This window comes from Lemur catta, chromosome 3, assembly GCF_020740605.2.
Source record: "Lemur catta isolate mLemCat1 chromosome 3, mLemCat1.pri, whole genome shotgun sequence".
Lineage (NCBI taxonomy): Eukaryota > Metazoa > Chordata > Mammalia > Primates > Lemuridae > Lemur > Lemur catta.
The window spans coordinates 108223025-108248512 of NC_059130.1; the positions used below are offsets into that span (position 1 = coordinate 108223025).

The following is a 25488-nucleotide window of genomic DNA, read 5'->3' on the forward strand; positions in this document are numbered from 1 at the left end:
CTCTGCCCTTCTGGGCAAGGTCTGTTTCCCCGTCTGCAAAGTGAAAGCTTCTCATTTAGTCCCCATGGGGATGGGGTAGGACACCGCCCCTGGCCTCCAAAGGGCTGGAGAGAGGTGGATGTGAATGGGGCCGTCACCAGCACAGGTCAGCTGCCCAGCAGCCAGCAGGTGTGGAGCTCTGTGCAGAGCCCAGGCCAGTGGGCTGCGTGGGGGACCAGCCACCTACCCTCTGGCTGAGAGCATCCCCCATGCCCGTCTCCTCTGGGGGCAGGTTCCTGATTTTAATATGGAAGTAAAGGCACGCATAGATTCATTTTTAGAGAAATTGACTTTATTTGGTTGCAGAGTGCCCCTCATGTCAAATAAAGAATGCCTGTACAGGCCTGGTTTTGGGGAGAACTGCCAAGGGGCTGAGGGGCAGGGCTGCACCCCCACAGATCTGAGGATGGGGTGGGAGAGTTTGTTCTTCAGCAAGGGGGAGACAAAGCTCACTTTACCCCCCTCCGGGGGAGGTGGGAGTGGTGGGAGCCCAGGTGGAGGCGAGACCGTGGACTAGCTGCTTTGGCCCTGAGCACAATCTGGGGACGCTCCATCCTGGACACGTCAGAGGCTGGGGTTGAGGTGGTTCTTGGGCCAGAGGTCAGGCGCTAGGGTGCTGGCCAGGGTGAGAGGTCAGGGGGCAGAGATGGGAGTGCTCCTCGGGATCAGAGGGCAGGGGGTGAGAGGACTGTTCTCTGGAGTCAGAGGTCAAGACGTAGGAGCTTCCCTCAGCCTGCGCCCCTCCCCAGGCCCCCAGGCCCTCCGAGTACAGCTCTTGGTTCTGCTCCTTCCACCGGCGGAACTTCTCTCCTGTCAGCTCGGGGTCGCCTAGCACTTCCTCCAGGGCCTGCAGCTCCTGCAGTTTTGCCTGTGAGGGGAGTAGGGGCCATGATCACCCAGGGAGGGGGCCAGAACACAAGCCCAGAGCTAACTCTGGAGTCCAGTGCCTAGAACCCAGCACCTGGCCAGCCTAGCACAAGTTGCCGAGATGTGACTTCAAATCCCGACTCAGACCTAGAACTTGGCCCAGTCCACAGCTGAGCCCAGAGCTGAGCCTACAGTCCGGAGCCCAGGTGGGGCTGAGAGCCACAAACCAGAACCTGAAGGCCAGAGCCCAGTCCCTTGCCGTGCCAGCACCCCCCAGCTGACCTTGAGTGTGCTCTGTAGCGTCCGCACACGGTGCACTCGCTCATTGAGCTGGGGGTCTCGGTTGCGCCGCATGAAAGAGCTCCGCCACTGTTCGTGGGTCAGGGGCTGTGGCTGGCCCAGAAGTGACACGCCACCCTGCCTCAGCCCCCGTACCATTCCTTCCAGTGCCCCTTCACCGCTGTCTGTGGGAGGGGGTGGCAGAATGAGGATGTGCCCACCCAGCCCCCAGCCCAGCTCCCAACTCCAGCCCAGCACCTGCTAGGGAGCCGAAGGAAGTCCGTGGGCTGCGCTGCGTGGGGGTGGCTGCAGGGGATGTGTCTCCATGGAGTGGACTCCAAGCTTGAGCAGAGCTGGGCTGCAGGCAGGGCGCAAGGAGAGGAGGGGATCAGCCCGAGCTCCACACCCTGCTGTTTACCCCCCACATCCTGCTCCCAGCCGTCCCCTACTCACCGAAGCTGAGCGGGACCCAGCCTCATCGTCAGGGTCTTCTGCTTCCGTCTCACTGTAGCAGTCTGGGGTAGGACAGGCAGGTGGGAACCCACACAGTTTGGGGGGGATTGGGAGGCTGGGGAGTGGGCTGGAGTATTTGAGGTCCTTGTCCCCATCCCAGGAAAGACAGGTCAGGGGAGGGTTCCTCTCACCCACCCCTGTGAGACACTTACCTTCCTCTCGGGGTGGGGGGGCCCGGCCTGGAGACTGGTACTTGGAAATGCAGGTGATGAGGTGGCGCACCCACCTATGGAGGAGCAAACAGGTCTCAGGGAGTTTCCATTCACTGAGGCCCTACTGTATGCCAGGGGCTTTTTAACATCTCATTTAATCCTCAGAGCAACTCTGAGAAGGAAGAACTCTTATTTGTCCATTTGATAGATGATGAAACTGAGGCTTAGAGAAGGGAGTACCTTGACCAACCACTCTCAGAGGGCTGGGATTTGCACCCAAGCTCCCAAGCACTCAGAGGTTGGGAGTCATGTGGGAGTAGGGCGGGGGAGGACGGCACTCACATGCTCAGATCTGTCAGGGTATCGGCGGCAAAGATGAAGGGTTTGTACACGTCATGGGTGAGCTGGAACACACTACCAGGGAGCCAAGGGGCCTCACTTAGCCTGGGTGTGCCCGGCCAGAGCCCAGAGAGGCTGGACCAAAAATCCCAGCCACCTGCCATGCCTCCCGCCCCTACCCCGTCACCCTTCCTGTCTCCCATTCTCTCCCCACCCCCCAGCCCATCATACCCCAGGACTTAACTATTTTTTCTTCTGATCATGTCCACTTTCCAGACTATAGTTGGAGACATTGATGAGGCCCTCGGCCTTCTCATCCTGGGGGGATCACAGCAAGAGGACCAGCTTGGAACCCCAATACCCTTGAGGCAGTTCCTAGTTACCCTGGGGCTCCTGAGGGCAGGGGAGGGGAGAGGGCATCTCCTGGGCTCCTCTAACTGCAGATCTCTCAGTTTCTGGGGCTCAGGGAAGGAATCTGGTGTGGGAGGAGGAGATGTGGCCAAGGGATACATCTGAGCCAGGAAAGGGGAGCCAGAGATGTCCTGAGAAGCAGCCACAGGAGCCTGCTGGTGCCTTTGTTCCTTCACTAGACACACACGAAGCTGCTCACACCACTAAGCTTTGCAAACGCTGTTTTCCCTTCCTGCTTTTCTTTCTCCTTTTCATCTGACTAACCCCCAGGTGTTACTTTCTCAGAAGCTTCTGGACTTAGGCTAAACCAGACAACTCTGCTGAGCTCCCACACGTCCCCTGAGCTTTTCGCTCATCTTAGCATATGTTCCCTACATTGTCCTTGAGTCTATTCATCCCACTCCCTGACTAGCCTCTAAGTTCTGGGGGAGCAGAAACCATCCAGTTCTTTCCTGTGTCCCCAATGCCCAGCCTAGAACTGGGTTCACAGCAGCTGTTTGTTATTCAATGTTTGTTGAATGAATAAACAACTGAATGAGTGGCCATCACTGGGATGGACAACATATTAGAAGAGAAAGGAGAAGGGGCAGAATAAAAGTGATTTTTCCCCTACACCTCCTGTGATACCTTTTCCAAACTGCTTTTACATACATATTAACTCATTTTTCTCAGAAGAGAGTCCCCCTTTTACAGATGGGAACCCTGGGGCCTGGGAAGGTCTGGGCCTGCCTGTGATCACAGGTGGAGTGGATGGAGTAGAGAGAAGAATCATGGCCTTGAGGTGACTCCCTTGCTTACGTGTGTGTGTGTGTGTGTGTGTGTGTGTGTGTGTGTGTGTGTGTGTACAGAGGTCTCACCTGGGGCTGGCGGTACCAGTAGAGCGTGTGTCCTTTGAGCACAAACCAGCAGCGGCGCCAGCGCGGGCCCATGAAGCCACCGGGTGCCTTGCGCAGCAGGAGCCAGCCGTCGCAGTCCGGCCGGCCCAGCTGCCGGCATGACACCCGCCGGCGGCTCAGCCGTGTCGCCACCCCTACAGCAGTGTGGCACAGCCCCGTCACGGAGGGGCTGGCAAGGCGACCAGGCCCCCCAGCCTGCTCCCTTCCCCCCACGAGCACCCCCCAACTGAGATGTCCAATCCACGCTCTGTGTCCAGAATTTGCATGTGTCATCACATGTGGGATGTGATGGGGTGGGGATGACCCTTCCTATTTTAGAGAGGAGGAAACTGAAGATTAGAGGATAAGCCGTTCGCTGAAAGTCACAGAGCTGGTGAAAGGCCTGGGCTGGGAGCACAGGTCTGTCTGACCCAGAAACAGCTGTTTCCAGGAGAGGCTGGGGGTGGGGTGGGGTGGGCAGATCTCGCCCAGTACCGTAAAGATTTCTAAGAGCCCCTCATATGGGGGGGACCCCCCACCCAGTCAGGTGAACCTCATACCTTTTGATTTCTTCCGACCAAGAGCAGGACTCTGCAAGGACAATAAAGGGCTTAGAGAGGGTCTAGGTCCAGAGCCCACACCCCTCCTTGCTGAGGCCCTGAGCTCACCTGGTCAGGGCATCCTGGGGGCCCTGGAGCCTCAGGAGTCTCTGCTACCCCTGCTGGGGGTGTGGCTGGGGGCACAGGGAGGGTGGGCAGGGGCTCAGGATCAAGCGAGGTAGAGTCTGTCCGGGAGGGAAGAGAGAGCAGGGAGGTCCATGAGCCCAGGCCCAGGCCTGGGGGTGGGGTAGTGTCAGCACTGAGTGGTCAGAACCAGGCACACATCACCTGGCAGGGCTTTGAAACTACCTCTCCAGGCAGGGCTGGGCCCAGGAATTGGGTTTGAAGTCAAATCGAAGGCAAAAACGTCTTCAGATGAGGCCCTGGGGAGGGCAAGGGGAGGGGGAGATGAGATGAGTCCCATGGTCCCCCCACCAAGACACACCTGGGGCAGAGCCTGTTACCTGGGAGACAGGGAGGCCAGAGACAGCGACTGGTTCCTCAGGTGCAGGCTGTCCAGGGCCTGCGGGGGTGTCTGGGAACAACCAGAAACAGGGTGAAGGAGCCGAGACAGGGGTCTCAAAGCAGGTGGGGGTGGGGGCAGGGGCAGGTACCTGTGGGGGGGTCTCCGGCACAGGGATCTTCTTCAGGACTAAGGTGACCCCAGCTGGCTCCCGTAGCAGCTCTGTCACCACATTCTTATGGGGCCAGGCCACCTGGGGTACAGGACAGGAGGCCAGGCAGAGACACTGGTCTGGCATCCAGTTGGTCAGGGGGCTTGGAAGCAACCGCTGACTCTCGCCCTCGCTCAGAGCTCCCTGAGCCTCCCACTTCTGCTTCCCCTCGTGCCACCTGCAGGGAGCCTCCTGAGCCCTTTACCTCGGCTCTACAGAGACTGCTCGGACCTCCCTGAGCTGGCCCCTCTCATGGAAGGCAGCTTCCACAGCCCTGGTCTCCCCATCGGGCAGAGCCCTTGGTTGCTTTCCCTGCCCCCAGCCCTGGGCTCTACCCTGTGCCCCCCACCTCCCACCACGTCTCTGCCCTCACTCACCACCACCTGCTCGTTGATCTGGACAACCTCGTCTCCAGGCAGGATCTGCAGTCGGGACTCGGTGGTGCCCTGGCATGGGGAATGGGGCCTGAAGCTGGCTTGGCTGGTGGATGAGGTAGCTCAGGGGTGGGTGGCTGAGAAGGGTGTGGGGCTCTCACCTGGGTGCCCACTCGGGACACAAAGTGTTGGCAGTTGCTGGTGGTGTGGATTTCCAGGCCCTGCAGAGTCAGAGGCTGCAGTCACCCAGGGCTCGGGGGCAGCAGGGCCAGTGCCAGGACTCTAAGGTGGGTAGAACTGGGGAAAGAGCTGGCCAAAGCTGGCACTGCCCCAGCTTGCTGTGTGACCCTGGGCTTGCTGTGTCTCTCTGAGCCTCTGTCATCTCTTCCTCTAATAAGGGCCAGAGGGAAGCTGGAGACACTGGTTTCTGAGGTACCAGCTTCTCAGCAACCTTCCTGGAAGGATAGGCAGGGCCAGGGCTCTGGTTTCTCAAGTTGGTCAAAGATTAAAGTGGACAGGCCCATGTCCTCTCCCTTCCCTGTGACCTGCCCAGAGCCCCTGCCAGGTCTGTGTCCAGGGCTAGATCGCACCACCTGAGACCATGCCAGTGCCGCCCCTCAGCATGGGGCAGGTACAGAGTGATGGTGAGACGAGACCCTAGGCAAGTCCTCTGGGCCCACACTTTAACATCTGTACAAAAAGGCTTCACAGCCATAGCAGTACAGGACTCTGGGCAAACTGGAAGAGTGAGAAGGGGAAAAAAAAAGAAAACTAAAACAATAAACTAAAAAAAAGAAAAATGATTTTGTGGGATCCTGGACCATATTTCAGGGCCCAGACAAAGCTGCCCAGGGGTCAGAAGTGAGAGATGAGAGGTCAGGGCTCACCAAAGGATCGTCCAGCTGTAGCCGCTCGAGCACAGCCCTCTGCTCCAGCAGCTCCTCCGGGCTGTAGCTCAGGATGTTGTGGCAGATTGTGGCCACCTGGCTGCACTGGGGGTAATGGGGGAGGAGAGCAGGCTGTCTAGTCTGAGCCGACCCCCCAATCCCTGCATCCCTTTCAGTCCCACAGAACCCCACAGACTCACGATCCTCAGGACTGTGCTCTCTTTCGCAGCTGCTGGGCAGTCCTGGAAGCAGAGTGAGAGAGTGGGGGCCTCCCCTGACTTGGGGTGGTAAGGGGGGTGCCTTCTCCTGGGGGCAGGTGGCATTCCCCATAGTTCCTCCCTGCTTCTCCTACGCTGGCCCCCTGCCCAGAACTATAGGGCCTCAGGGTTTCAACCCCAAGGGCTCATCCCTCTGACACCAGGCCCCTGGAAGTCACCACCCATGCCTTCCCCTCCCACCCCCTCCAGAGACAAACTTCCTGAGCTTCCCCTGCCAGCTAGGAGACCCCAGGCCCCATCGCCCCGTACCCAGCAGCCGGGCCTGCTCTCTTCCTGCCTGGCTCGTCCCAGCCCTCACACCCGAACCTGGGCTGATTCACAAGTTATAAAAAGCTCAAGCCTGGCCTGGTTTCTAGGGCATGGGCCAAACCTGGCCCTTGGATTTCCTACCTCCTGCAAGGCCTGGCCCAGCTCGCCACACAACTCCCCAATCTCCTGGCAGGCTGAGAAGTCATTTAAGTGGGAGAAGAGGTCCCTGGTGGGGGAGGATGGCACAGTGGTCAAGGGACTGTGCTTAACCACCTGGAGCTGATCCCTCCTCACCTGAGACTTGGGCTGATATCTGTCCCGATGGGTTTTGGATTGGAGCAGAGGAGATGACTGACACACCTACAGAGCTTAGCACAGGACTTATTTGTCATGTGCCTACCATGTGCCAGGCCCAGTTCTGGGCGCTGGGAAGACAGATGTTAAAGACATAATTACATCAATAATGACTGTACTTCAACTGTAACAAACGTTGTGAAACGAGCTCTGAGAGTGTCTAACAGGGAAGGCTTCCCTAAGGAGGTGACATTTGAGGTGGGAACTGTGGGACAAGCAGCAGCCAGTGAAGGGGGTGGGTAGCTCCATGCAATGGTTGTTGATAGGACTGTTGTGATTACAAGCTGGGGGGCGGGGTGGGAACCCAGGTGTCCCCAGGCCCCTGCACAGACTGACTAACCTCTTTGCCCTGCTCGGCCATATCTGAACAAGAACTAAGCTCTGTTTTTCTCTCTCAGGCCCTAGAGAAGGCCAAGGATGGTAAGGGTCCCCTCACCAGTCACCCCACCCCAGATACCTGTTAAGCCAGAAGAGGAGGGCGTGGGCCTCACGCACCAGCTCCACAGCCGCACTGAGGACATCGGCAGGGGTCTCGGCACAGTCCCCCAGGCGGCCCTGGACTAAGCTCTGGAAGGCATGGGTCCCCTCCAGCAGCGCCTCTGTCAGGCTCTGCAGGTTCTCCGTCTGTAGGCCGGAGCTCTATGCCAGAAGGAGGCAGGTCACCTCCCTGGCAGCAGCCAGCCTCCCATCAGCAACCCCCAGGGTGGTGGAAGCTGCAGCCCGTGGCCGGCACTCACTCACCAGGGCCCGGAGCTGTTCCACCCCATCCAGGATGAGCTCCTGGTGGCCCAGAGGCCACACAGTTAGAGCCTCGAGGCTGCGGGGACAGAGCTGGAGCAGGTACTTGCCAGGCAGCTGCCAGTCCTCAAAGGGATAGTCCTGCAGGGATTCATCGAGGCCTGGAGGAGAGCAGGGGTCAGCATACAGGGAAACAGAGGTGTCACGACCTTTCAGGCCAGTTCCTCACTCCCACAAAGCCCCTTTCCCTCCACTCTGTCCCTGATGACAACCCTGACACCCAGGCTGTGTTCTGCCCATTTCACACATGAGGCCCCTGCAGAAGAGCACAGGGCAGTGTCTCTCAAAGGATGGTCCCCAGACCTCCAGCCTCACCAGGCAACTTGTTAGAAATGCAAGTCCTCAGGCCCCACCCCATACCTGCTGAATCAGGAACTCAGGTGTGGGGCCCAGTAGTTTGTATTTCAACAAATCCTACAGGTGATTTTGATGCTAAGTCTGAGAACTAGTGATATAGGCGATAAGAACAAAGGGCATTGGAGACATGGAGACCTGAGTGCTCATATAATTGCTCTGTGCCTCAGTTTCCTCACCTGTAAAATAGGAATAATAAAAGTACCTACCTTCTAATCATGTGTGTATTAAATGGGGCGACTTATGTCAAGCACTTGAGCATTGTCTGGTTGGTGGTAGACAGTCAATAACAGCCGTCAGATTATTGCCAGAGACTTTGCCATGATCTACAGGCTTTGCCTTTCCGGTGTTAACGTCCTGCACAGCCCCTCAGCTTAACACTCCAGATGCGGGGCACTAACTCCGTGCAGCACCTGGACTGCTCTTTGAGCTCAGGGTCCTTGCATGTGCTATTCCTTGTGCCGGGACTGTTCTTCAAGCTCCTTCACACTCGTTTTCATCTCCTTCCAGGAAGCCTTCCATAACTCTCAGGCTGGGCTGGGGGCCTCTCCTCTTGCTCCCACTGTGCCCTAAGCCTCCACAGACCCCTGCACTTGAGCATTGGTCTCTCCTACTTTATTGCAGATGCTTCAAAGAGCAGGCCTTAACCATTTCTCTCTAACCCCTAGCCTGTGCCTGGCACAAGGTAAACACTCAAAAATAAGAAAAATATCTGAGTGCTTACCGTGTGCTAGGCAAAGTTTTAAGGGCTTTATGCGTATCAACGCATTTGATCCTCACCACGTATCTAGGAGGTAAGGGCTATTGTTATCCCAGTTTTATAGATGGGAAAACTGACACAAACAGGGTAAGTGGCTGGCTCACTTTGAAGGAGCTCCTCCCCTCCCCACCTCGGTCCTCGGTTGGGGAACGTGTGTGTGAGTGATCAGTAGCTCTTCCTCATTCCCTGTGTGACCTTAATTACGAGCACTGGGCTGGGAGTTCGTGAACCTGGTACTCCACGGCTACGGGCCCTGGCACAACTTCTTTCCCAAGTACACCGAAAGTGTTGGGCTGCCTCCCTCCCGGCAGACCCAGACACTGAGCTGCAAACGTTAGCCTCGCCGTGATAGGCTCATTTTGTCCACTTCACGAGGTCAGAGCAGCCTTTCCCACTTCACAGCCAAGAGACTGAAGATGTACAGTCACAGAGCTGGTGAGTGCTGGAGCCAGGCCTGGAAGCCAGTGTAGGAGTCTGACTCCAGCCCTGAATCCCTGCCCTTACCCAGGCTGGTCACCCCGGGCCTGCCCCCGGTGTGCTCTGGCTCCCAACTCTGGGAGCGACGGCCTGACTCACCTCTCCCCTCCCCGCTGCACAGTCAGAGGCTCTCACGTCTCTGAGTCTGTCTGCAGTGTGTGTCCTTTCCCATCTGTCTGGGCTCCCTGAGCCTGCGAGCATCCCCTCTCCCGTGGGAGCCCCAGGGCGGGGCTGTGTCACCCCTTTCAGTCTGGCCGGGGCTTCTATTTCTCTCACGGGGAGAAGGGAAAAGGACACCATGGCAGGCCTTATTCCAAGACCGCACAAATCACTTCCTGGCTCTGTGTGTCAGTTTCTGCTTCTGAAAAATGGGCTTAATAACAGCCTTCCCGGGCCCTGGGGCCAGGGAAGATGAAGGAGATAGAGTGGGCGTGGCCTGCCAGGCCTCCCTTCTGTTTACACAATACCGCCTCCCCACCGCCACCCTGGCGGCCTCTGGGGATGCTGCAGCCATGGGGGACCCCCTGCGGGGTGCTCAAGCCCTCCAGGGTCATCTCGTCTATCCCCCTGCTCAGCACAGGACCTGGTACATGGCAGACGCTGTAAAAATACTTGTTGACTGACTAACCGACTGACTCTCAGGTTCTTTTTCCTTTTCCTCTCCCCGCCCTCTGCCGGCGGGACACCACCCCTAGCCCCCCTTGAACCCAACTCTTCCCCGGCCCCACTCACCTCTCAGCCAAGCTGCCACCTTCCCGGGGGTCCAGGTCTCTACCGGCTCCATGGCCGAGCTCCGCCCGCTCGGATCCGCGCCCGCTCTGTCTGGCCCGCACAGGAATTTCCGCCCCCAAAGCCCAGGCCTGGGGAGGGGCCCACCTGGGCCTGGGGCGGAGCTGGCGCATACTTGGGCCCACGTGTCCCGCCAGGTGAGGCGCTGCGACAGCCATTGGCCGGCACCTGCCCGCCTCCTGCCCCGCCCTTCAGGCAGCCTAGGGCTTTGGCAGCTGGGCGCCGGCCAGGGAGCAGTGTCACTGGTGTATGACTCCAGCGCCCTCAAAACCAGCCTGAGATCCCGCCCAAAAGTGACCTCAGAACGCAGGGTGGGACTGATCCTCGGGCTCCCCAAAAAGGGGCCACAGAGGAGCATTAAGCTCAGTAACAAAGCAGAGGTTAGGAGGTCAGGCCACTGGGTGTCTGTGCCAGATCTTGTTGGCTGTGTGACCTGGGGCTGACCCTAACCTGGATGCCTCAGTTTCCCAGTCGGTAAAACAGATATAATAGTCCCTACTTTATAGGGCAGCTGTGCAGAGTATCTGAGTGAATAGCTCTAAAACCTCTTAGAACTGGAGTTTTTAGCCCTCATCTTTTATTTTGCACTATGAACTCCTTTGGCATCTGGTGTGGCCAACGAACCTTTCTCAGAATAGCGCTTAAAACAAAATACTCATGATTACAAGAACAATTATTATCAAAATATATTTTAAAACACAAATTTATGTCATGTGCCATGGCTCACACCTGTAGTCCCAGCAACTCAGGAGGCTGAGGCAGGAGGATCACTTGAGGCCAGGAGTTTGAGAACCAGGCTGAGCAACAGTGAGACCCCATCCCTAAATATAAAAATAATTAGCTGGGCGTGGTGGCACATGCCTGTAGTCCCAGCTACTCAAAAGGCTGAGGCAGTAGAATCCCGTGAGTCTGGGAGTTCGAGGCTGCAGTGAGCTATGATCTTGTGCCACTTCACTCCAGCCTGGGCAACAGCAAGATCCCATCTCTAAAAAACTGAATAAATAAGTGAAATAAAAGAAAATAAAAACACAACTTTATGACATAGTAATCTGTGTTTATTAACATTAAATAACAAGACTGGCAAATTAAATTGTCCTGTTTTAATGACATCAGTGTGTTTTTGCTCAGCTTGAATAAAAACATGAAACTGCGGGGTGGTCTTTGACTCACCTCCTCTCATGCTGATTAGCAAACAACTAAAGACAGGAGATGCAGAAGAGTGATGGAGAAGTCGGAGCTAGAACAGGCAGATTCACCATTTGGTTACTGAACTACTAATAGGCACAGAGGTGCCCAAACAATGGCAGCTATATCACAAGAGTGCCTGAAACAGAGAGGTGATCAGGTGCGATTTAGTGGTCGGTTAATAATTACCATGGTTTTGGAATAGTTATGAGCATAAACATTTTGAGATACTTGTAATAACAATTTAATACAAAAACATCTGTTATTTCTATTGGTGACAAAGCCAAACATACTATTACTTCAATATATATAGCAGGAAATGGTAAATTTTGGTTAGAGGTTAGTAAAAATAAAAATGTAATTTTTTCTCATCTGAGTTTATGTATCTCTTGAATTCTGAACTCCAGGGTAAGAGCTTTCATCTCAGAAACATGTCTGACACATACTAAATGTTCATCATCAGCATCATCTCAGGCCAGAAGAATCAAGGACTTTGAAACCAGACGGAATGAGTTCCACATTCAATTACTGTGTGACTCAGCCCAATTTCTACACCTCTCTGAACCTATTTCTTCCTCTCTAAAAGGGGGATACCTAGACCTTAGAGCTGTGAGAGCATCCTCTAAGTACTTTGAAATCCAAAATAAGGGGTAGATCTGAGTTATTATTGCTTTAATTCTGTGGGGAAGGGCCTGGGAGGCCATCCCAGAACCTGCCCCTCCAACTGTGTCACCTGCTTTGGAATCTCTACCTGTGAGTGCCCCCAGCCTTAAAAGCCTGTCATGATCTTACCTGTAACCGGAGACCCAAGTCTGAATTTGGTCCACAGGTGGCCCACGTAGTTGTCGTCATTTAACAATTTCACATACAAACTGAGATCTCCAGCTTCTCTGGAACTTGGTGAGCTCTGGGGATCCAATTTCACCTTTACATTTGTCATCAAACAGCAAGAGTGGATCAGCAGCTTCTTCCTTCAAGGGGGACAGACTCCAGCTCTCCAGGTCACCAGCCTTGCCACCTTTGTCAACCAGCGGGCTCCAAATTTGCAATACCCTTCTCACCTCTCTGGCTTTCTCCTTTGTTTTATTATTTCATTTATTTATTTGTTTTCATAAATCACACTGTTTGTACATCTGGCTTTGTCCTTTGCCTCACATCCTTACACCCTGTACTGTGTCTCTCGTATATTCTGTGTTGCACCCTTCTTTAACATTTTTGCTTCTTTGTATAGCAGCCTCCTCAAGGCATTCTGGGAAAGTCTACTAAATTCTAATGGAGCCTTTGTCATGGTAGACACAGATCCCAATTTCATCAAATACCTACCCTAAACTGGCACCAGAGACAGAGGTGAGAACCCAGCCAGCCCCTGCCCTCCCTGAACTCACACTCCTGTAGGGGAGAAATCAACAAGAACTTACCACCACTGTCTTATGCCCATTCACTCCCTAAAAAGACTGGGGCCCTAACAACCACAACAGTGCCTTACTCTGTGCCCCCAGCACCTGACAGGGCTACGCAATTAGGGGCACAGTAAATGGCAACTTCTATTTTAAAGGATTTTATGAACATTAAGGTTCTACATATTGGCTGTAAAAATTTCAAAAGTTATTAAGTGAAAGGAGCACATGCCCTTTTCCCAGAATGTCTCTATCTTGTTCCCTAGTAGGGGTTACTGCTGTTTGGGTATTCTTCCATTTTCTCTATATGCAGATAATTTACATACTATTCTGCAAATTGCACTTTTTCATCGTATAAGATGATTGGTATCAAATGAGATAATACATGTAAAGTGCTTAGAACAATTCCAGCACAATCAGCTAGTATTTTTTAACATATCATGGACAGCTTTCTTAATACATTAACTGGCACATGAGTTGTATTTAACTCACACTAGTTTTGAGCCTGGGCCTCATGAAGTATATGAAGACTCAATTCTCTGAAACAAATTCAATAAGTATGTCGTGAGTCATATACAACTCAACTGGCATGCAGTGTAAAAACTGATTCTAGCGCCATGTGACTTGCATATAACTCACACACAGAAAACAAAAATAACAATTTTTTCATTAAATTAAAAAAGATCATTTTATTTTTGAAGTTTTTTTTCCTTTTTTTTAGAGACAGGGTCTATTGCCCAGGCTGGTCTCGAACTCCTAGGCCTCAAGCAATCCTCCCACCTTGGCCTCCCAAAGTGCTAGGATTACAGGATGAGCTACCCTGCCCAGCCTTCGAAGTATTTATTCTATTTTCCTAACAAAACATCATGGCCATACACCATAATACAAATTTTATTTAAACAAAGCAAAACACCACGGCCCCAGGGAAAAAAAGTTTTTTTCTAGTGTGGCAGTCAATGTGTTAACTGGTATATGCAGATCTCCTTTTATTGTTGTCCCCAAGCTGAGAGTAGAGAAGTCCCTATAGGAACTGTCTTGGGGAAAGAGGTGAAATGAGCCCTCCCTCAAGGTAGGGGAGGTTGATCTCACAGAAACCAAGTAAAAAAGGTGCACTGTTGAGAGTAAGGCCAACAAGGGACCCGCCCCCTCCTTTGCTGAATGCTGATTGGTGGCACCCTATCATCTGAGGTAGGGACAGGGCCTAGACCAGGGTTGAGGGAGGCTCGCCCAGTACCTGGGCGCCCAGTAACTGGTCCAGGCCCGGGACTCCTGAGCGCTGCCAGCCAAGGCCTCTCCTGCCTACCCAGCCTGGTCTCCCTGGTGGGTGGGGGAGGTGCTGCTCAGGCCTGATGCTGATCTCTGTTGACAGCTGCTCCTAGGGCTGGCAGGACTGCAGGCAGTGGGGGAAGGGACCAGATTTAAAGGTCCAGCTGCCCCGCCCCCTGCCAGACCTGGGCGGGCAGGCACGGGTGAGCATCCTCTGAGGGAATGGGTCTCCTGCATACAGGAGGTCAGGGACCCCCATACCCTGATTTCCACTTCTTGATACCACAAACACCAATGGTCCTCACGTCCGCTCCCACCCCACAGGCCGCCAGAGAGACCAGTGCCCCCCACCATGCGATTTCGGCGTTTGACCCCTGGCTATTTCCGGGTGCTACAGGTAAGTACCCTTGACAGATGGCTTCTGGCGCCATTGACCCCTTCCGCCCCCTACCATGGCTGGTCTGACACCCCCAACAGCCAGGCTGTCACGTTCCCTGCCGCCTGAGCAGCGAGGGCCCAGATGGGCAGTGAAGCGAGAGGATTGGGGTGGAATCTCCCTGGGGCAGCAATGGTGTCCATTTCTCCTTCACCTAGCTGCAGCTTCTCAGCCCCTTCCCACTCCCCATCTTCCCAAAGTCTCAATGACCCCTCAAGCGCACCCGCTGTGCAACCCCAGATGCAGGTAGCCGGGGAGCTAAAGACAGAGCCCCGGAGTCCGCTGGCTGGGGTTGTGGCTACACTGCTGGCTGTCCTCGGGCTGGGCGGCTCCTGCTATGCTGTCTGGAAGATGGTGGGGCAGCGGCGGCGGCCACCACAGGCCCCATGACGCACCAGGGAGCCTCTCACCTGGGCCCTGGGGGTAAGTGACTCGGAGAGGGGGCTGCAATCTCAGGAGCCCACTTCTTTTCCGGGGATCAGTCTGCACCCTCATTGGAGTAGGACAGAATAAATCTGGCCCTACATCCCCACTCCACACTGCACCTGGGTTTCGTCTGGGGGCTCCGAATCAGATACCAGGATCCCGGAGGGAAGGCAGGGATGCAGGTTCCAAAGCTGGACCAAGTGGAGAATAGACACCCAGGTGCCTATACATATGAATTAGTAGAGAAACCCTTCCAAGGCAGGAGTCTGGAGCAGTGGCCTGGAAATTAGACAGTCAGAGGCAAGCCCTCTTTGTCCAGTTCCTTTATTGGGGGCAGGGCACCCAGAAGAGGCCATCCACTCCCCAAGCCCAGGGCCAAAAGAAGCTGGCACATTCTCTCCCAGCCTAGTCCATTCATCACTGTCCATGAACAGCTCCACTGCCCTGCATCCCCAGACCATGTCAGGTAGACGTGTCCATCTCAGGGACCTCGGTGGACACTTCTGTGGGCACTGCAAGGCGCTTGGGTGGAACATAGGAACCCATACCCGCTGCCCTCTCAGCCTCTTCCTGACTGTAGGGCTCGACACTCAGCTGCTTCAGCCTGGGGGAAAGAAGAGTAGGAGTTGGGAGCTGACAGGTGCGAGACCTGCCTGCGAGACCTGCCTGCGGAGCACTCATCCATCAATCCTCCTTACTCCTTCATACCTTTTCTTGTGGTCTTTCGATCGGAAGTGGGTCTTCAGGGTGGCAGAATCGATGAAGTATCTCCTGTAGGGATGAGGGTGAGGAAGAGAGTGAGGAGGTGATGTCTCTGAGGTATGCCTATCTCCCTGACTCTAGCTTGTTCCCTGACGCCAGGATCCTGGCCTCAAGGAATGGGAGGCGGGCAGACCCAGGGATCCCAAGAGGTCCCCGTGGCTCGGACCTCACATGTCCCAGCCCATACCGCAGACCCTCCTCCAAGCCAGGCCCGGCCCGGACTCACGCGCAGGCCAGACAGCGATGCAGGCCTCCCCCTGGCAGGTCAGGGTCGGGCTCGGCGTCCCGGTCCGGCAGGGGCCGTGCGGGACCCTGCGGCCGCAGCTCGCGGTGAATCTCATCCAGGTCCGGCCGCCGCCGCTTCGCCTTCATCTGGCGAGCTAGGGAATGAGCTCGGTGCGCGCCTGTCCGGCGGGAGCGACCCATGGCGAGTGACAGCCGGGCCAGGGGGCTGGGAGCAGAGCAGGGAGCACACGTGCGGGAGCTTCCGGACCGCTCAACGACGTCACGCGACGCCGGGGGGCGCGGCAGGCTCAGCCCGACCGCCTCTGATGACGTCACTCGCGCGGCCGGCGGCTTGAGCGCCCCCGGGCGCCCGCGGCCGGCGGTGTCGGAGCTCCGGGCGCGGCCTGACGCAGTTTGCCCGCGGGAGGGCACCGCCGCGCGCGGCCCTAGGCTGGGGAGCGGCGGGGCGGGACACCGGGGGCTTCGCGACTGCACCGCTGCCCTGCCCGCTCCGGCCTGGCCCGACGTACCTCCGCGCCATCCTCTGGCCCTGTCATCCCTTCCTAGTTCCCAGACCTTAGACTCCGCGGTGGGGGTGCGACGCTTTAAACATCTCTGGAAGGCACTGATAAATGTCTGTGACGTGAATAAATGAATAAATGAGAGTGAATGAGTTTGGAATCCCAGCCGCAGCAGGACTTCCCGAGATATCTCCAGTTCCTGACAAAGTCCTCACCACTTCTCCCGACTCCCCAGTTATTCCCTTACGTCTCCATCCTCCATCCACCCCCCAGCCAAATCCGTGGGACAGGGGTGTTCCTCCCAGAGATCGCGGTACTCAGACGTCCTGTCAGAATTAAGAGGGTTCAGCTCCTCTCACAAGAAGAAGAGGTGCTCACAGAAGGACCTCTCCGTCTTTGCCTCCTTTCTCGGAGGCCTGGAATCCCAGGAGTGGGCTGGCAGCAAAGGCAAAGAGACAGCCTAGGTGTGTGCTCAGAGTGGGGAGAGGGCCAGCGGGCTTCTCCCCATTCACGAGAGCCTGGTGCCTCCCAGGCAGTCCAGAGCCAACTGCACTGGAAGGGACCAGAGGAGCTCAGCAATAATTCAGGGGCTCCAGCTTTTTGGAATCTGTTGCCAGGAAATAGGGAGACAGGCACGTGCATCCCTGGGGAGAGGAATCAGTTTCCAGCCCGGACAAAGCAGTGAAATGTGAGCCCAGGGTGCCGACTGGGGCTCTGAGGACCTTCCCACTCCAGTTCACCGAGGCTGAGTGGACTCAGGGTGGGGCTCAGCTGCTTTGGCTAGTCACAAGAGCCCCAGTGTGGGTCCTAGACCTAAGGATTTTGTGAACAGAAGAGGATTTTTCTGAAGCCATTCTAAGGGATCAGCAACCTCAAGTACTCATGGGCCCAGGAAGGAGGCCTCTCTTAGAGAGATGCCTTCATTATTCTTGACCAATATGGGTCAAGACAAGGGGCTGAGGTGGTGAAAGCCTGCTCTATCCTCCCCCACCCCAGACTCCTTTGGATCGGGTTCACCTGCGGGGCACTGTGCCAGCTAGGAAGGCTGGTGCATCTTTAATGAAGTCACCTGATCCCTGGAACAGGCTCTTGGCCTCACCAAGTTCCTAGAGCCAGACCCACTGGTGCCCACTGAGCCACCACCTTCCTGTGCCTTGGTGCCAGGTCCCTTGCCCCAGCAGCCATGAACCAGGCCTTCTGGAAAACCTATAAGTCCAAAGTGCTACAGACCCTGAGTGGGGAATCTGAGGAGGACTTGACAGAGGAGGTGGGTACCATCTGTGAGTGCTGGGTGGGGCATGGGCAGAGGAACAGCAGGAGTGAGAAGTACAAAGTGGGGCATGAGATGGGCTTTGAGAAAGAGAGGGGGGTACATTTATGCAGAAGCCATTGGCATACTCAGGGATGGTAGAGCATGGTGCAGTGTCAGAAAGCTAGGACATTCAAGGAAACTGAAAAAGAGAAGACCTGGAGCCATGGGATGAGTGGTCACTGTCTCCAAAAATCCAAGGCTGCCCATAGAAGAGGACCAGGGGGCAGTAGCCACACAGGGTACACTTAGGTTGACACAACTTTCTAATGGGCAGAGCTGAGTAGAAATGGGAATGAGGTATTGAGCCCCCTGTTACTGGAGGCAGGGGAAGTGGCACTTGTCCTCTAAAAGTTACTGCAGCAGCATCAGGTCAAAAGCCATACTTAGACCATGCTTTGTTCTGACATTAAGAAAACCAAAAAAGCCAGCATGGTGGCTCACACTTGTAATCCCAGCAACTCAGGAGGCTGAGGTGGGAGGATCACTTGAGGCCAGGAGTTTGATATCAGCCTGGACAACATAGCGAGACCCCATCTCTAAAAAAAAAAAAAATTTTTTTTTTTTAATTAGCCAGGCATGGTGGCGCACACCTGTAGTCCCAAAGATTTGGGAGGCTGAGGCAGGAGGATCACTTGAGCCTAGGAGTTTGAGGCCGCAGTGATCTATGATCATACCACTGTATTCCAGGCTGGGGGAAAGAGTGAGACCCTGTCTCTAAAAACTGGGAATGGTCTTATGTCTAGAGACTGTGATAAGTGGCAGTTATACAAACAGATGTGGCAGGGGCACATACATCACAGGTGTATGTATCAATAAATATATATCTAGACAGGTTGGTGTCCAAGGCTAGGCTTGTGTAGAAGTGTCTGTGGGTGAGTGCTGGGATGGGCATCTGTGTGGAATCCCCAGTGAAGGTGTATGTGCAGGTGTGAACACTTTGGGCAGGAGTCTATGCCTGTGTGCCTCTATGTAGGCATTTGCAGGTGTTATGTTAGTATGGTATATGTGTTTGGGTGTCTGTGGTTGGGTAGAGAGGTTTTGTGTGCTGTGAGTGGGCCTCTGTGCTGCTGTCTGCAGTTGTGTAAGTGCACAGGTGAGAAGAGTATAACTGTATGAATGTCCTTGTATAGGTGCCTCACAGCACATACATTTATGTACAGGTGAAAAGCTGTAGCCATGTGGAAGCATGCTCATGTACAGGTGTGTGTCTACATCAGCATGTATGTCCTTGTCCATGTGTTTTGGGTGTGTATGGATGTGTCTGTGGGTGGGCAGGTAAGTGCACTCAAGCCTGTCTGCGGGGATTTACTGTACAGGTATGTGTATGTGACTGGTAGCTTAGTGTAGAGGTATACACACCTGTATGCATTCACATGTGCCTTTGTGGAGGTGGGAGGTGTATAGGTGTGTGTTTAGTTCTTCAGGGTTTGGGGTGCCTGGTCTGTGTGTACTGGGCTAGCAGTGGGGGAAGGAGGTCCCGCTCCTCTGGGGCCTCTCTCACACTGGGTGGGGGTCTTGTGTCCCAGAGGGAGAACCCAGCGTTAGTGGAGTCTGAGAAGGCAGAACCAACTGAGGAGGCCTCCAATGCCATGTCACAGCTGGCCCGCCGGGTGAGTTCTCCCTTCTTCCACCTCAACCCTGGGGATCCTGGCAGTGGCTGCTATGGAGTCCCGGGAGGTTGTGCGGGGACCCTTCCCTGACTTGCAGCCCCCCTCCCAGGTTCAGGGGGTCGGGGTGAAAGGCTGGCTGACAATGTCATCTCTGTTTAACAAAGAAGATGAGGACAAGCTGCTGCCACCGGAGCCCTGTGCTGACCAGTATGTGTGTGTGTGTTTGGGGTGGTTCTGGAGGGGGCCTGGGGTCCCCCTTCTGCCATGTCCTTTCCTTCTGGTCTGTCTGTCTTTCTGACCACAGAGGGCTGGGGAGGTACAGCCCCATGCTGTTTCTGTTTCCTGTCAGCAGGAAAGAGGCCAAACCAGAATATCTGGGAGATTAGGTTAGATCCTGGGAGGAATCACCAGCTGTTGGGATTGAGGTGCTAGAAGGTGTTTATGGGCTGTCTCTCCCCACCCACTTGGGAGGGGCAATCTCCCTAGAACCAGGGAACAGAGGAGAATACCTTTAGGTGTTTGCAACAGAAGGGGATCCAGATCAGTAGTTCCCAAATATTGTCTAACCCCTCATCCTCCAAGGGAGCTTGTGACAAGCACAAATTCCCTGGACCTTCCTTCAGAGATTCCGATTCAGCTGGTGTGGGCCGAGGCCTGGGATCTATCTCTATTTTCACAACTTCCCTGAGGACCCTGAGGCACACTAGTTTGAGAACCACTATTTTAGAAGCTCCTTGATGCTAAAGATTAGGGGGTCAGACCCAGGGCCTCAGTCTCCCTCCTAGCTCACATTCCTTCTCTGCCCTTTCCTCCAGCCAGTCACACTGCCCCCAACTCTATTCCTTTCTCCTACTTCCATCTCTCCTGCCCCCAGGTTTCCTTTCCTCCTCCCCACACGAATCTTTTCTCCCTCCCAATTCCCTAGGGACTCTCCCCAGATTTGAGGCTCCCCCTGTAAGCCTCATCACCCCTGCTTCACTGCCCTTCCCGCCACATCTCCCACCCACCGCCATCCACTGTCCCAGTTTCCCTCTCTCCCCTAAGCCTTTGGTCTGGGCTTTCCGCCTGTCTCTCAATCCCAGGACCTGACAGGTCCCTGCCCCGCCTCTTCCCGAAGGCTTCCCTCCCTTGGGATCTAAGTACCCGCAACCCCCACCCCGCTCTCCCGGGCATCCGTGGGCCCCGCCCCTCCCTCAGGGCTCCTCCCCCAGCTTCCCAGACCCACCGCCTCCAGCTTCTCTCCACGGGCCTCGCCCCACTACCCTAATCCCCCGACCCTGTCCCTCCCCAGCCCCACTTCCTCGCGCCTCTGAGCCCTCCCCCTTGCCTCCAGGCCCTGACCCGCCCTCTCGCTCCCCGCCCCTAGTCACTTGACCCGGTTTCGCACCGCAGCCCCCGGCCTCACCCGGCTACCCTCGGCCCTTACTCGGCCCTCGGCGGCGCCCCCTCTCCTCGGTCCCTCTCGGGGCTGCTCGGCTCCGCCCCCGACCCCGCCCTGACCCCGCCCCTCTCCCGCAGCCCGCTGGCGGCGCGGCCCCCCTCGCAGGCCGCAGCTGCGGAGCCGCGCGGGCAGGGGTTCTGGGACGCGTTCGCCAGCAGGTGGCAGCAGCAGCAGGCGGCGGCGGCGTCCATGCTGCGCGGCGCCGAACCCACTACGGAGCCGGACCCCGAGCCCGGGGACGAGGCCGCGGAGGAAGACGCTGAGCGCGCCGAGCCGCGGGAGGCTGACCCGGCGGCCGGCTTCAAGTGGGGCTTCCTCACCCACAAACTGGCCGAGATGAGGGTGAAGGCCGCGCCCAAGGGCGACTAGCCGGCAGGCCGAACTGGACGCCCGCTCCCTACCCCTCATATAAACCCCTGGCCCAACACTCCGCGCCACCGCGTGCTTTTGTCTGGACATCAGGAAAGGCTGCTTTTGGGTGGGAGACCTCAGGCAGGGGCCGGCTGGAGAGGTCCTCACTTCCGTCGCCCGCAAACATACTGGGGGTGGGTGAAGGAAATAACCAGACACAGCCCAGGTATAAGGAAGGACTGTGTTAGATTTAAGGTACAACTTTCCAGGAAGTTGGGCAGCCCCGGAGGACTGGTTCCATTGCCCTGTCCAGCTTCATTTAATCCAACAAACGTTGCCTGGGGCCCTATTATGTGCGTGGTCCCTGTACTAGGCAAAGAGACTAGCGAGAGAACTTACTAAACTACCAGAGAGTCCCACGCAAGGTGACAAATTGAGGCACAAAAGTAGGGCTGCGCGTAGGAGCTCAGAGGAGATGAGGCTAACGGGGGAATTCAGAAAGGCTTCTCGAAGAATACATGTAATCTGAGAAGGATGCGTGGAGAGAAAGGGAAAGGGAAAGGGAAGAGGAAAGGGAGGAGATACATGAACAAAGCTTTAGAGGTGGCAACGTGTGAGGGAAACAGGTGACCTGTGTATCCTTGAGGGAAAGGGAGGCAGTAGCAGGATGTGAAGCTGGGGGCTGGCAAAATTTGGTCAAAGGGTCGTCCCTTTTAATGTCCTCAGTGTCGGATCCTCCACATCTCAGCCCTTCATACCGAGTGACCACAAGGGGGCAGCAAGGCTCCGAAAATGGGGGCCTTTCAAGGGTCGGTGAATCCCAGATTTTTGGAGTAGACTCCTCTTAGGACTCTCCAAACGCGCCATTCCCAGCTCCCAGCTAGTTTGGGTCTATTTGAGAGTCTGTGGAGGACATGATCACAATGGTGTTAGTGCTAATTCTGTAGTAGTCAAAGCGGCTACCGTTTACTGAGCACTTCCTATACGCCGGGCGCGTTACAACTACTTCAAAATACTTTTATTTTCTCCTTTCTCCCTTTAATAACCGAGGGGTGCCGCTCCGTCCAGTGAGGTTCAGTGCTTGCCCAGGGTCGCACACTCCAAAACCCACGCAAACCCGTTCACCCCCTTCCTCAACATCTGCTCCCTAATCCAAACTCACGTCCGTTGAAATAACGTTCAACTTTATTCAGCAGGTTTGCTCAGCTCTCCCACCCCAGACATCACTCCCCAGCCCTGGCCTCCACAGGGGCCACGAGGCCCTCTCCCCCTCCGCTGCATGCGCTGGGAAGGGCCTTCGGGATCGTCTTGTCCCATCGCCCCAAGGTTCAGATGAAGAAACCGAGTTCCAGAGGGAGGGGCTTGCGCAAAGGCGCCCCGCGCCTCAGACTTCCCGGGAGCCGGCTCCCGAGTGGCCGCGGTCACACCTCGGACTCGCGCGGCGGGCCGCGGGCGCGCTGGCAGCCGTACAACCACTGGATGACGCGCGCGTTGCGCTCCACCACCGACACCCGCCGGGCGCCCGTCGCGCGCCGAGCCCGCTGCCTCCGAGCCGCCGCCGCCGCCCGCGCAGTCCGGGCCGCCCGGGGCCCCGTCGCTGGATGTCCAGTCACTGGCGTCCCCAGAGCCCGGTGGCGGGGAAGTTCCGGTCTGCGGGCTGCTGTCGGCGCCCCAGCTCTGCGGAGAGAAGCGCTCGGCGCCCAGCACCTCTACCAGCGCGCGCTCCAGGCCGCAGTAGTTGAAGAAGCGCTCCTTCTCCGACAGGGGCAGCGAGCACGTGGGGCACAGCGCCCGCTTTCCCCGCCGCTTCCGCGTCATCTTGAGGCGCAGCCCAAGCCCCAGGAACCGCGGGTCTCTCTGTGGGGCCGGGGCTGCTCGGGGCGGCGTCTCGGGGGGCGCCCAGGAAGAGGCGCCGCACCAGCCCCTGGCCCTTGGCGTTCTCCTTGTTCACTGAAGCCTTGCAGTCCCGCTTCTGGCGGTAGAAAATGAGGGAGTCCGGCCTCGGTAGCCTCCTGCCGCTGCCCCGGCGGGCGGGCCTGGGCGTCCTGGGCGATGCAGAGGGCCCCAGCTCATTGCAGGGGTGCGGGGTGAGCGGCCCGGGACCCCCGCGCAGGGCTGGCTCCTGTCGCCGCGCTATCACCTGGTGCGTCTTGACATACTTGGCTTTGTCGGCCTCCAGCCTCTCCACGGCGCTAGGTGTCCGTCCCCTGGACGGGGTGGAGGGAGAGGCCAGGAGCATCTTAGCAGAGCTGGGCAGGATAGTGCCCCATAAGCCGCTGGAGGTATGTAGCCAGCCAAGGAGCCAGGTGCAATTGGCTTGCGCTCTGTGGGGACTGCAGGGAGAGAGGAATGGTCAGAGAGAAGGTAGGAGATGTCCCTGGCCCTCTTCTGCAGGCATGCCTCTGTATGGGATCAGTCAGCCACCCCTCCCACATCCAAGTCCGCTGGTGCCATGTCCAGGGAGCAGAGGCTCAGGCCATCCCCTCTCCCATCCTTCAGAGACATGGGGAGGGCTCCTTGGCCACGCTGAAATATATGCCCCTTTGAGGGTGCCCCAGTCTGGCCACAGGGTCATGCAAGCAGACATCAGCAAGCAGGACACTTGGAAAAGGAAATAGGGCTGGTCCCGGCCCAATTCTCGAAAGTGGCCTGAACCGGAAAAAATACCTCTTCCCAACCCAGCAGCTTTGAGCCCAAGACAAGGAGGCTCCCAGCCACAGGCTGGCTCCAGCAGGGCCCACCCTTCCCGCCCCCAAACACCGAGGTCAAGGATATAACCACAGGGTAGAAGCCTCCAGTAATTGCAGCCAACTGCCCCGCCCAGGCCCAGCAGGGCCATCTGGGAAGGAGAGGGAGGTGGTCCCCGGGCCATGTCAGCTAGCTACTGCCAGGCACTCTGTGCCCTCACCAAGGAGATTCCAGAAGGCCAAACTGTAAACATCACCTTGTCTAACCTCTGCATTTCCATTTCATAGAGGAGGAAACTGGCCTAGAGAGGAGGGGCATGCACAGTCACACTGAGAGTTAGGGGCTTGCACTGGAACCCAGGTCTCTTGCCTTGCAGTCCAGAGCTAAGTTCAGACTGGATCACTCACTTGCCTATCAGAACTTCCCTCTGATATGTTGCTTCTATTCCTACTGCTCTAAAAACCAAGCAATTTCCGTTAGACATGGGCCTCTTGCCTCACTAAAAAGTGCCTCCCACTAATTCTTCCCAGTAACCTGCACTCCCAGAAATCTGCCCTCAGGGTCCTTGCCCCTTTTTCATCCTGAGACCTCTGACCCTTCACCTCCCTTCTGCTGGGGAAAAGGGTGAGGAGGGGTTGTAAATCAAGAGCTGACAGTTCTCTTGGCAGTAACAGAAGGGGCCACCCACGTGCCTCCCCCCTCCCCCATCTCCCGCTTCCTCCCAAGTTCTGGGGGCTGAAGGGACCTTGGATCTGGAGGCAACAAAGGACCCGAATTAGCCAGGGATGTGGGGAAGGGACCATGAGAGGCCTTGGGGCAGAGACCGCCCCCCAACCCCAGCCCACCCCCAACCCCACCATCTAGTGTAAGTCTAGTCTAGCATAAGTACATCTAGTGTAAGTCTGCCCATAGGCAGTTGGGGACTGGGAACCCAGGCAGCAAGGAGAGCCTGGCAGTGTTCCCTCCCTGCCTCCCAGGGACTATACTAGGCAGTGGGTCAGGTTCCAAGGTCCCAGGAGTGCACTGTGTTTGACTTTATAAGTGCCCTCTGTCCCCTCCTCCCCAGCTCTGAGCAGGGAGACTATAAAAAGTCCCTAAACACAAGAACCAAAATAGTCTACCGTCCACTGCCTCCTCCCTGCCTTCTGGGCTGGCCTGGGTGCCCAGCCGCAGACGTCCCACCCTAGAAGCCTGGCAGCGGTCCTCAGCCTCACCACCCCTCTGCCCACCTTCTCCCAGTCCTGGAGTTAGTGGTCCCAGCGCTGCCCAAAGCTTCAGCTCTCTCGATGTGGGCTGTCTTCTAGGCTCAGTGGCTTGGCACCAACCTCCCTGCCCTTGGGCCCCTGGTCCCCTCCCACCCCAGCTCTGGGCTTAGGATGCACTCACTTCTGCGTAGGGAGGCTGAATTGCAGGGGTCCCTGGGCAGGTCCAGACTGAGGGCAGGAGGGACAGCAGGGACTAGAAGTAACTTTGGTGGCAGCCAAACCTCACTCTCCACAGGAAAAGCAGAGAGAGCCTCCACCCCTCACCCCCCAGATTAACCCTTCCTGACCCAGAGTCTGGCCTCCGTTAACTCCTTCCTGATCACACTCTGTCAGCACTGAGGACCTATGAGCCAGGTCCAGCTCCTTTATTTTAAGATGGCCAAACAGGCCCTGCTGGGTTCAGTGATTTGCCAAGGAGGCACAGCGAGGTCGGGGCAGAGCCAGCACCCAAAAGGAGGGCTCCTGATCCTCAGGCTTCCTCCAAAGGTCTGGGGTGGGAGTGCTGCTCACGTGGGGTCAGCCCCTCCTCTGGGCC

The 25488-nt window shown here is 56.5% G+C and overlaps 4 protein-coding genes across 8 annotated transcripts; 1 reads left to right on the forward strand and 3 right to left on the reverse strand.

Annotated features, from left to right (window-relative positions):
• Window positions 1-309: 309 nt before the first annotated feature.
• On the reverse strand, window positions 310-10166 carry CNKSR1 (connector enhancer of kinase suppressor of Ras 1). Of its 5 annotated transcripts, none has more exons than XM_045545904.1 (21): window positions 10012-10166; window positions 7632-7789; window positions 7348-7529; window positions 6678-6762; window positions 6210-6251; window positions 6010-6114; window positions 5284-5343; window positions 5126-5194; window positions 4689-4790; window positions 4539-4609; window positions 4363-4457; window positions 4144-4259; window positions 4036-4066; window positions 3458-3630; window positions 2434-2507; window positions 2193-2264; window positions 1851-1924; window positions 1639-1700; window positions 1444-1543; window positions 1189-1370; window positions 310-907 (listed from the first exon to the last, which is right to left on the reverse strand). In XM_045545904.1, exons 1-21 carry the CDS (start codon window positions 10061-10063, stop codon window positions 641-643), a joined length of 2172 nt encoding a protein of 723 aa, XP_045401860.1. In that variant the 5' UTR covers window positions 10064-10166; the 3' UTR covers window positions 310-640. The 5 variants fall into 5 exon arrangements, with proteins under 5 accessions (XP_045401860.1, XP_045401861.1, XP_045401859.1 ...); XM_045545905.1 differs by having other exon boundaries at window positions 4384-4457; window positions 10012-10165; XM_045545903.1 differs by having other exon boundaries at window positions 1639-1924; window positions 4384-4457.
• Window positions 10167-15086: 4920 nt separating this feature from the next.
• Window positions 15087-16176, reverse strand: ZNF593 (zinc finger protein 593). The gene is made up of 3 exons (XM_045545909.1): window positions 15767-16176; window positions 15487-15549; window positions 15087-15382 (listed from the first exon to the last, which is right to left on the reverse strand). The coding sequence occupies exons 1-3, from the start codon at window positions 15964-15966 to the stop codon at window positions 15241-15243; spliced, it is 405 nt and encodes a 134-aa protein (XP_045401865.1). The 5' UTR covers window positions 15967-16176; the 3' UTR covers window positions 15087-15240.
• Window positions 16177-17019: 843 nt separating this feature from the next.
• Window positions 17020-21076, forward strand: C3H1orf232 (chromosome 3 C1orf232 homolog). The gene is made up of 4 exons (XM_045545907.1): window positions 17020-17553; window positions 19125-19208; window positions 19318-19415; window positions 20727-21076. The coding sequence occupies exons 1-4, from the start codon at window positions 17470-17472 to the stop codon at window positions 21016-21018; spliced, it is 558 nt and encodes a 185-aa protein (XP_045401863.1). The 5' UTR covers window positions 17020-17469; the 3' UTR covers window positions 21019-21076.
• A 935-nt stretch (window positions 21077-22011) lies between these two features.
• Window positions 22012-25167, reverse strand: FAM110D (family with sequence similarity 110 member D). The gene is given in 4 exon segments (XM_045545910.1): window positions 22012-22511; window positions 22513-22800; window positions 22802-23333; window positions 25075-25167. Coding segments are annotated over 3 exon segments (816 nt in total). The 5' UTR covers window positions 23240-23333; window positions 25075-25167; the 3' UTR covers window positions 22012-22421.
• Window positions 25168-25488: the final 321 nt, after the last annotated feature.